This window comes from Pseudopodoces humilis, chromosome 10 (genome assembly GCF_049639895.1).
Source record: "Pseudopodoces humilis isolate 2021_Gansu_Grassland_sample_001 chromosome 10, ASM4963989v1, whole genome shotgun sequence".
NCBI lineage: Eukaryota > Metazoa > Chordata > Aves > Passeriformes > Paridae > Pseudopodoces > Pseudopodoces humilis.
In genome coordinates, this window is record NC_142209.1 from 10430597 (window position 1) to 10442056 (window position 11460).

An 11460-nucleotide genomic window follows, 5' to 3' on the forward strand; every position below is an offset into this window, starting at 1 on the left:
ATAACCTAGTTTTAGATAAAGCAGGTTTTAGCATCAAAGGTGGCACGTGAAGCTCTACAGAATATCTGTATGTTGCAGATATCCGCTTGTTGCAAATCCTGCATAATGACCACTACATGCCTCATTAGCTCACAGAATGTTTTGCTAACTGTAGCACTAAATAAGGGACTATTTAAGATACATTTCAGGTAAGACAGTGTATTAAAATAAGCAAAAATATATTCTTAAATTAGTTCTTAATTAGTTCTTCATTTTTAGTTTGGCTGTACAGTATTTTAGCAAGTTTCAGGCCAGGTCACCAGGTACACAGACAGCTTTCTAGTGTGGCATCATTCCATTACTTAGGAGAAACTTGGGTTTAAGATTACCAGATCCATTATCCAATTAATAAAATCAAAATATTGAAAAGTATTAATATGCAAGTAAAGCAGTACATTTTATACAAAAATTTTACATTAAAGATTATGAAGCACTGTAAGTTAAAAAAATTGCCAGAACTAAATCTTCTATTGATTCCACAATTCATCCCATCTAGAATGTTCAACAGACTGATGACACGATGACAGAGAATTTCTTCCAAGCAACACTGTCTTGCTGCTTGTATCCACATAGAGCAGGATGACACTCAGAGCATGAAGGAGAACTCTGCAGGATGAGGCTGCACAAGAAATGTGTTTCAAGCAACATAGATCATAGTATATGAGAGTTGTTAATTTGCTAAGCAGGGTATACATCCTCTGTTCCAAATGATGAGCACAATAGTAAACTGTATTTTCCTAGGTGCTTTTACAAACAAAAAAATTGCACAACAAAAAATATACTTGAGAAGAACATTAAAATGAAGACTCCACTGTTTATATAGGCAGCAAGAAAAGATTCCTGTCTGACAACATACAACACATTAGAAAAAAGACTGCCACATGGGCTAACATACCAAATGATCAAAACAGCATGATGCATTGTCTTGGAGGGATCATCTTTGGAGATACAGCTACCAAACTTTAACACTTCTGAACATAGAAGCATTTTTCAAAAACTTACCAGGTTTCAAAACCAGTGATTGAACAAGGGACATCCATTATCACCATCTAAAGTCCCAGCTGAGAGAGGGCGATTCTGATTTGGTTTTGAAGAAGCATGGGGTGAAAACAGTAGTGGAACAAGACAGCTTTCTTCCCTAATCTAGTTTTAGGAAATACAGGGAAATTCTTGCAGAATTTTCCCAGAGAAAGATAGTGCATAGAACATGAGACAGACAGACTGAAAAATTACAGCTTAAATGTTTAAAGCTGGTAGTCAGCAGGGGCTGTAAACAGGATCTTTGATTTTAAAGCGACCTGATTCTCTTCAACCACTAGGGCGTCGAGCTGGTAACTTACGCATTCTCACATGTATCTATCTTCCCGGGTGCTACAAACATTTCCACAGTCACAACAGCAGCCTCACATGAACAACAATGATTTCTAGTTGGTGGGAAAAAAACCAGAAGCATCATTCAGACATATACACTGTTATCAAGCATATAATGCTGGGGGTGAGGGGAAGACCAAACAATTGAAACAACAGAAAACAATTAATAGAATACATTGAATTATTCCAGTAATTTCTCAAGGTCTCCATGAGCTATCAAGCTGATTTTCTTCATCAGTAGTCTGTAAACCTGAAATTGCATACTCTTCACACCATTCTGTTTTCACTTTTTTCCCATTCTCCTTTCATTTCAGTTTCTTACTCTAATATTTCTCCCACAAGCCTGTGTCCATTTTAAGTAATTCAGAACTACAACAAATTTGAGTTAGCTCATCTAGATCATATACAGACAGGTTAGACATGCACTTTCAGTGGCTTGGGACACAGAGGTGCAGTCACAGTTCAAGATACCATAATGCACTAGGTTCCAAGGCAATAATGTTATGTGAACTACTCTAACAATTTATGCACCATATTCTATCACTACATCTATGAATTCTTTTTTACAGTCCTGTTAGCGATTGGAACAAGATTATCATTCGACTCCCATAATTCCTTTAAAAACAACAACAAACTAAACCTTGAAATAAAATGGAAAAGAATTCAAGAGCCATTTGGCTTTCCCTTTTCCTTCTCTTGCTGACACATCCCTAAATAAAGTTCATGTGGATTAACTGCTACTTATGATGTCATTTTCGAGTATGTACCAGGTAAAGCCATACACTGATTTCCATGCAATTTTAACATACCCCTACCTTCATTAAAATAAAATTTGAACGCTGCATTAAAGTAGAAAAAGGCTTAGTTCTGCTCTGTTTAGAGACGTTTAAATGACTAAGCTGTGCAAAGAACTTAAAAAAATCCCACTGTATCTTCCCATCATACTTTTAAATGATTCCTAGCAATGTTCTGAATATTAGACATTGAGAATATTCCATATCCACTTTTTGTAAGGCTTTTGTATTTGTTTTTCAACATGCCAAGGATTTTTCTCATCCATGTCATTGCCTTGATTCAAATTCACATGCAAAGTTGAAGAAAAATACAGACCAAAGTAAATCCACAACCTATCTTCAGATGACCTAAAATGCTTTTGAACTATTTTGCTATAGTACTACTTCTACAGGACTTTCATTATAATGCAGGAATTAACAGGAGGATGAGGGGGAAAGTACAACCAAATATGACCCCCAAAAAGCAGATAAGAGGATTTTCTACAATCTTTACCTTGAATTAAATTACCACATTATGTATTTGTCATTCTGAAGCAGCAATTTGTCATTCTTCCAGCAATTATGAAAAATCTTTGCAGTTAACAATATGCTATTTAGGTATTTTTAACTAAAAGACTTAAAAAGATGAGGCTGTATAAACATTTTAACTTAAGGAAATTTTTTAAGTTTTGCTAAGCTAAAGGTATGAATTATACCCCTGGTTTCTAAAATAGCACATTTTGATTATTTTACTCAAAAAGAAACTTACTGAAAACCTTCCAGTAAGTTATATTATTTCTTCTCAAAATTTTATCTCCTAATGTTTCTTTAATAAGTTCTCAAAAGCATGACTGGATAATAGAAGTGATGCCTTTATGATTTTGTGAATAATGGGTTTTATTAAGTTAAAGCAAACAGCCAGAACAATACATATGCAACTTCTACTACACACAATATAAAGAATGTAAATTATAACCTCTGTAAAACAAAAGAAAATGTACTAAAAAAGCCAACACAGTGGTTTACGGACTATTCCATCCCTGATAACAGGCTGGGTTCTGTGTTTAGAGAACAGTTATTTTTTGACTGTTTAAACTGAAATAGTGTGAAATACAGAATGAATTATGAATAAAAAGTTAATGAGGTTACACAGATTCTATAAGAACAAACTCTAGATTAGTGAGGGGGGGAAAAAAAAAGTTTACTAGCAAAAGAGATCACGAATGGGCTCAGGTTTCTATTCATAGTGGTGAGGGACAACAGGAGAAATTACCCAGGATTTTTGTAACAATTTCTTTAATAATACACCACTTTCATAACAGAAGTGTTTTACACTTGCACAATGTTAATAACTTTATTATACATGGAAGCCTGTAATAGGCTGATTACACAATAAGACTGCAAACAACCACTGGTACCTTCCTGACAACAGAAAAGTACATAAGACTGAAACATCACCAAGAGTACGTAAAAAACCATCATCATAAACATCACCAAAATTACATTAAAAAACTAATCAAAAAAAATCATTTGCAAAAAGTGGTTTAGAGCAGTGCCACTGCATTTCAACAGCTTTGAATGGCCACCAGTATTTCTAGCAGGTTTCCATGGCTCCACAGGCATTAATCAGGATTCACATATAATAAATAATGTACCACAAAATATACATAAAGTAAGGCAATAATTCCAAAGAAAAGTTCTGTTGATATTAACAAGCCACTCAAGTTCTACTTTCGTAGTTGATGCCATCACCAGAATCCTTTGATGGAATTGCAGCCTTAGGCCCTAAAAGCCTGCCATGATAACTGCTGCAAGCCCCTCTCTCCGTAAAGAGCTCCAGTGACACCACTGGGACACTGCTGGGCACAGAGGTCTGTGATAGCTGATCCTGATGCAGGATAGGGGCCTTACTATGTACAGTTGGGAGTAGATTATTTCTTATCATACACGGAAACCTCGGCATAGTTCTAAAACAGGTGGGTGTTCATCATTCATCATCTGATGTCATAAGACATCAGAAAGCACATCACAAGATATGCACTTTCTGGAATGTAAATCTTTTTAAATGCTAGCTATTACATTGGGGTGAGAGAGAAAGTAGGAGAAAAGGGAAAGAAAAGGAAATGGGGAAAGGGAGTGGGGGGCAGGTAGACAAGGAAGATCGAGTCCAGAGGATCCAGGAACACAATAAAATAGAGGGAACCCTTTACACTAAAACAGTGTGAAAAGGGGAAGAGCAGGAGATGGACTTTTTTGAACCGTGTGTAACAAATAACGTACCCCAAAACCCTATCTGGATTAGGACTGTAGTTTCAAGTTGGGGTTCTAATGACATGAACCAGCTGCACACATTTTGTTCTCATGGTTTGTGTCAACAGAATCTCTTTACGGAATTACAGTCTTACACAGAAGTTCTGGGGACATTACTGTTCAGATTAAAGCTACCGTGCTGGGCTCACCGTGCAGACCCGAGAATATTTGCTTCACCTGCCTGGAATGAGCGTCACCTGGAAGAACAGGAGTACTTTAAAAACAACAAGATTTAGGTAGCAAAATTCTTTCAGATCAGCTGACATAAGAGACAGCAATTTGAAATGTCAAAGATCCCTTCCTCAAAAAGCTGAGATATATTTGTCACCATCTGTAAATTGGAAGTTCCAATACACTAGCGGTGCATAGAATTCCCATGCTTCATTACACTTTCCTGAGAGTAAAGCAATTAGAATAAACTTTAGTCCTAGGAACAAAGTTAATTTTTTGCATTTTAAACTCTTGGGCTATTCCCTGACAATCTACATAATGTAAATTTGATTGCTAAACATTGTCACTTGAACAAAAACGCTATTTTAAAACTATTGATTTTTGATTAAAAACCATAATAAACAGAGCTAAAAAAATCACACTAATAAAATAAACTAAATATGAAAAGTTGCATTGAAAGGGCATGTTACATTATTCTTAATAGGACCGTGGAGAAACATTCCAATGGCAGTGTTGTCAAAGTAAAACAAATTACATTAAGAAGACCCCACAGCCTGGTCACAGTCAGGACCTTACCTGTAACTCTGGCTGGTTGGGGTTTTTACTCGTGTACTACATGGCTCACTTACATCAGACATCATATTTGTATACCCTGAGAAATCTGACACTGAAGTCCTTACTCTATGGTCCACTTCTCCATTAGAGTTAGTGATAAAAGTCATTGGCACCCTGCTGCCCGACTTGAACTGAGAACCAAACGCTTGTGCAAAGTTCTCGATCTGGTAGGTTGCTCTAGGCTCTATGTCCTTCTGAGGATCTATCTGGCTGGTTAACTCCTGAGATGGGATCTGAAAGCTTGTTGAGGATTCTAAGTTTTTCTCTTCCTTCTGGCCAGTCAGTTTCTGAGATGTTGACTGGTAGTTCGATGAAGTCTCTAAGTTTTTCTGTGGATCGATGAGATCATCCAGCTCTTGAGAAGGAGTCAACTGTTGATGCGAAGCCTCCAAAGCAGACAAATAAAAGCCTGGCTGAGAGCCAAGCAACATCCCAAATGGAGGTTTTGGCAATGCAGTTGGCAATACTGAGGTAACGGACTGGCTGAAGCCACACTCAAGTGGAGATGTAGTGTATATCTGTTTGTCTGGAAACAGAGTGTGGTTATGGAGAGTTGAAGACAAGCTAACAAACTGGAAACTGGGTCCAAAAGCAAAACCAGTGCTGTTGGTCGTTCTTTCAAAGGCTTGTTGGAGGTATTTTGAGTATTCTTGCAACATGCTTGCCTTATCATTTGAAATTGTTTGAGAGTTAGGGCTCAAGTTTTCTTCCTGAACCATGTCTGAATGTTCTCCTGAGGTGTGCAAGTCCACGCGCTGTTCAGTTATACTGAAAGGATCTTCTTTCTGGCCTTCCGATTTGTGAGAGTACTGGTCCAAAAGGCTCTGTAAGACTTCATCAGGAATACCAGACTTGTCATGGCAAGACTTTATTTCACTACTTAAAGACGCTGAATCAATAAGAGATAAAGGAGCTTCGTTATCCATAACGCTAACACCTGGAGACTGGATGACGGACTGCTGGGAAGTCATGTGTCCGACATTTAGTGAAAAGGCACTGTTACTGCTTGCAGTTTGTAAGTATCTTCTTTTCTTTGAAAACTGCATGGCATCATCATAATTGCTACTTATTTGACCCGGTTTACCACCTGTACTTTGGAGAAGGCCAATAGTTTCTACACCGGTACTGGCTACTAGGCCTAGAGAGCCACTCTGTTTCCCAGACAGTGGTTTTTGCCCCAAAATATCTGGCAGTGGTGATACAAAATTAAGGTAATTTTTTTCAGCTTGTTTTCTGCTCGCTTTTTTCAAGACCAATTTTGGCACCTTTTTCTGAAGTTCTTCTACGCCTGTGCCAACTAGACCACCACTGGAAGACACAATAGGAATATCAACTGCATAACTTGGCATGGCCACATTACTTGTAACTTGAGATTCAGCTATTTTGCTGCTACACTTGTTTCCTTTGTTTTCAGTGGATGTATTTTTTGTTTTACTTTTTCTCCTTGAGGAACTTGTATTTCCCTGAGACAATGCAGCCAAGCTACCCATGCTGTTTGATGATCCAGGCTCCATTCCAGCCCCTGCTTTACCTATGGCTTCACCACATGTTCTTCTGTGCTTTAACAGTCTATCAGTCCTTGAAAAATACTGCTGACAAGTGTCACATTTGTATGGCTTTTCTCCACTATGCGTCCTCTTATGTCTTTCCATGTGGTACTTCTGGATGAACTTCATACTACACTGGTCACACCCAAAAGGCTTCTCCCTACTGTGGATCTTCTCGTGTCTTTGCAGCAAGTACTTCTGGATGAAGCCCATGCTGCACTGGCTGCACTGGAAAGGCCTCTCCCCGGTGTGGATGAGCACGTGCCTGCGCAAGTGATAGGAGCTCCTGAAGGCAGCACTGCAGTGTTCGCAGACGTGAGGTTTCTGGCTGGGGGACGCGACGGCACCTTCCCCATCTCCCACCAGGGGGGGTTTGGATGAAGAGCTTGGCTTCCGCTTGGCTTTGATTCCCTGAGTTTCTGGCTTTGGCCTCTTTGCCTTCTTGACCTGGGCGTCGTGCTTTGGCTCACCCGCGCTCCCTGGAGCGCCCTCGCCTCTGCCAGTGAGCAGCAGGTCACGGTGAGGATGCTGGTGCAGGTGGTGAAGAAGGCTGAGGTCCTGGATCACGCTCTGGCCAGTTCCTTCGCCGCTGCCCAGGCCGGGGGGCCTCTCCTCCGCCGCTCCCCCGAAAAGCCCCCCGTAGTGGTGATGGTGCTGCGGCTGCTGCTCCTCCTCCTGCTCGCTGGGCTTCTCTTGCTTGATGCTCACCAGGGACTGCAGAAAGCCCCAGGGGCTCCTCTGCGAGGAGGGCGCGGAGGGGAAAGCCCCCGCCGGCTCCTTCTTGAAAGTCACGTCCTGCGGGGGCGGAGGCGCCGGGGGCTCGCCCGCCGCCGTGGAGGAAGCGGCGGCGGCGGCCGGAGGTAACACGCACTGCGGGGGGTGCTGGGCCGCCGCGGGGGGCGCGGCCGCCCGGGCGAAGCTGGTGACCGGGGGCAGGCGGTGGTTGAACATCACCATGCCGGGGGGGAACGCTGGCTCCATGGCCGCCGCCCTCTTGCCGCCGCCGAGGAAGCCGCTGCCGAGTTTCATCCCCCGGGAAGGCGGGGCGGAGAGGAGGCGCGGCCCAGAGGGGCTGCGGGACCCGCCGCCCGCCAGCCGGACCGCGCCGGCTCAGCGGGCGGCTCCCTCGGCGACCCGGCAGCCGCCGCCCGGGCGCATCGCCGCCTCCCGCCCCGCGCCCGCGGCGGCCCCGGCCCGGCTGCACTTACGGCTCCCGCCGCCGCCGCCAGTTACAAATATCGCCGCGTCCGTTCCACAATGGAATTAGCAGCGCCCGCCCCGCCGCACATGCGCGCCGCGCGGCACGCTGGGAGCCTCGGCCGCACGGGCCGCGGGCGCGCAGGCGCGGCGCGGGGGGCGCGGGGTGGGCGCTGCCCGCCGCGGGGCCGGGCCGAGCCGGGCCGGGCGGCACCGCCGGGCCGGCCTCCGGGAGCCGGGGGGTCCCGGGGGGCACGGCCTCCGCCGCCGGCACAGCCCGGATAACGGGACCGGGCAGCGCCGCTCGGCCGCGGCGGGACGGGCGCAGCCCGCGGCAGAGCGCAGGTGCTGCTCCGGAACGCGCGGCAGGGCCGGTCCCGGGCTGTGCAAAGCGCCGAACGCGGGCGGCGGCTGCGGGCTCAGCAGCGCTCGTGAGCCGTGTGAAGAAGCGGCAGATGCAGAAAGGCTGAAATTGAGGTTTTTAACAAAGGCTCGAGGGTGTTGCTGTTCGATCCCAAAGCAGTGGCATGAGATGCACGTAACGGCACGGAGATCACGAAGCCACTGCGCTGCCCGAAACGCTGCCGGTGTTCTGGTGGGATGTAGCAAGCGGACACATTGGACGCACGCTGCTCCCACGCTCCCTGCGTGTACACACTGGGGAGCAGGTCCGCGGTGCCAGCCTTTTCCAGCTGCGAACTGGGAGCACTGGGAGCGCTGAGTGCAGCCCTGGCCCCAGGCGGGCTGGGACACCGCACCGGCAGCTCCGCTCCCCGGGGCCATGGGCTGCATTCTTTGGCCCACTGGTACAGCTCTCATTGGTTCAAGTGCATGTACAGAAATAATTCATCCTTATACTAGAATATATATACTATACATCCTTATTCTAGAAATGAGATAAAATTGTTATTTTGAAATAGTACCCTATTTTGCTTAATCAGGAGACCTTTTCCACTATTTTTCTAATAGTCCATGCCCTCCTTGGAAGGTAATAAAATATAAGTAGAATTCTGCTTAATTTCTGAATATTTACTTCGAAAGCTTTTTGTATTTCTGTAGGGTTTTAAAATGCATTCAGAGGTACCTTAGCTTAAAAACTTGGAATTAAACGTATTAACATTGATTTTTATTATTGATGTAATAGAAGTAATGGAACAAGGTGAATAGATTCCTTACGATTTTTAGGCTTTATCTGTCAAAGATATTTTCCTGTATGGGAGATGAGCCGGTAAATAGCAAGTACTTCTCATAACCTGACTGACACAAAGGCTCAGTTCAGATCTTAAAATCTTAAGCATATCAGATTGATGCAAAAAAGTGGAATTTTATGCCATTTCTGTACTTGAAAATTTTGTTGAGTAAGTAAAGCTAGTTCCTTTTATAATTTAAATATTTTATAGCATGTAAACTTACAGTTAATTTCAAAATGTACATTAGATTACAACAGTTTAGGAATGTCAGGTTTAGCTAAGTGTTAAAAGACAGACCAGGAATTCAAAAAACTTAAAGCAGCAGTAAAATATTACTCAGTGCCTGTGAGAAATGAGTCTGTCCCTTTATTCAGGGTGTCTGTGTTTAATGGTAAGCTGGGATGCATATAAGCCAGTCCAAGCATGAAGGGCAGTAGGACACTCGTATGGAAAGCCAACTTTGTCCCTCAGTTATCAAGATAAGAAACCTGTCATTTCTCTCATTCACTCTGTCAGCCTTGAGATACTCCAAGCAGACTTACCTCTGTGTTGTACACCCCATATATCAGGAAGATGAAGAGACCCTGTAAAATAAAATGGAGGGAAAAAGCTGTTAACTCTAATCATTTCAGCAGTAGAAATACCTGAAATAAACTTTCCTGGGAACAGACAAAAGAAGACACACTTCATCAAGGTCAATTTATTTTTCTATTTTTCAACATTATAAGCTGTACCTTGAGCATTTATTTGATAACATGGGAGTGCATCAACTATATTGTGATATTCAACTGTTACAAAAAACTTAGCACCAAAGGATCTATAACATTAATTAGAAAATTTAATTTTATATTTGAATGGTCTTTCAACCAACAAAATAAATTTATTTCAAAAAGTGAAAATACAAAGATGCTAAGGCAAACTGAGGAGCAAGTTCTGATATTTCTTTTTGTAAAATTAAAAGTAAGAAAACATATACTACCAAATTCTACACTAAAATATACTCCCACGTATGTATTGACAAATGCATATATTTCATTCTTTTAAAAATTTAAATAGGAAGAAAATAAAAATGTTTGAAGACAGAAAAAAATAACCCAAGCAGATAGTATACATGAATCACCAAAGTTCTTTTAAGGGCTTGCCTCATTGGCCTCTTATTAGACTAAAAAAGCTAAAACTAAACAAAATACTCACTTGAATGTGTTTCTCTGAACATATTCATGTTATTGAAGGGTGTGTGTCCAGGATCTGAGTTAATAGTGCAACTTGGTAGTGATTCTTGCAATCTGCAGGCAGAATCCTGAAAAATACACTCAAATTACTGGGAACAATAGAATAACAAATGGAAATAGATGTAGTTTACTATGAAAATGCTTCTGTAACTCAGATTCACTGTTGTTTTATAACCTGTTTTAAAACTTACTTATAAAATTACCCTACTGTGTAATATTAATACTTAAAACTGGCCACTTGAATATGTCAGAGAAAAAGCTCCTGATTTTCAAAATTAAAATATTTTCTGATAAGAAACTTCATTTGAATAGCAAACAAATTGTGACTTTTTAATTCAACATGCAAATTACTTGAAGACATTTGGATTAATTCTGGATTTGCTCATCAGCAAAATCATTAAATTATTAAGCAGGGAGGAATAAGAGGTACCATTCCTATGTAATAGTTCCACGGATTACCAAATGCCAGCATAAAACCCTTGGGAGAGAGAACTTCTGCTTAATTTCTTTTGTTTAGTTTTTCAGAGAAGCTAAAATGCAGCACTTCCTTTCAGTTATTTTCAGGTTACATCAATGAACTCAACAAGTAAGAATAGATTCAAAAAAGAGCCAGCTGTGTTTTTGAGTGTGCTTTCCTACAATATATATCACAATTATATTGTGATGCCCATTTGGAAACAGAACTGCCACAATCCTGAAGCTTGGCAACTCACATAAATTACTTACTTACAGGCAAATTATTTGTGGAATAAAGTCCCAGTTACCTCTTAAATATAGTTAGTGGAACCATTCTGAGTCTCCTGACACAGAGTCATCTGAAATCTGCATTTAAAAAGGAGGGGATACAAAGTCTACACCTTTATTTCCTCCTACTTTCAAGTTCCCAGGATTTTAGGGATTTCCATGCCAGGAAAGAGGCTGCTATGGGTAGCTGCCATAGAGGCAGCAAACAATCAACTGTTAAGATGAAAGGGGAAAAAAAAATCTTTCTCAGGATGATCCCAGAAGAGAGAGT

At 42.0% G+C, this 11460-nt stretch overlaps 1 protein-coding gene across 1 annotated transcript; it reads right to left on the reverse strand.

Annotated features, from left to right (window-relative positions):
* Positions 1 to 3083: 3083 nt before the first annotated feature.
* ZNF281 (zinc finger protein 281) lies at positions 3084 to 7855 on the reverse strand. Its single transcript, XM_005520910.3, has one exon. It carries the CDS (start codon positions 7853 to 7855, stop codon positions 5237 to 5239), a length of 2619 nt encoding a protein of 872 aa, XP_005520967.3. The 3' UTR covers positions 3084 to 5236.
* Positions 7856 to 11460: the final 3605 nt, after the last annotated feature.

Coding starts and splice junctions, on each gene's coding strand:
- ZNF281 (XM_005520910.3), bottom strand. CDS start 7,855: ATGAAACTCGGCAGCGGCTTCCTCGGCGGCGGCAAGAGGGCGGCGGCC.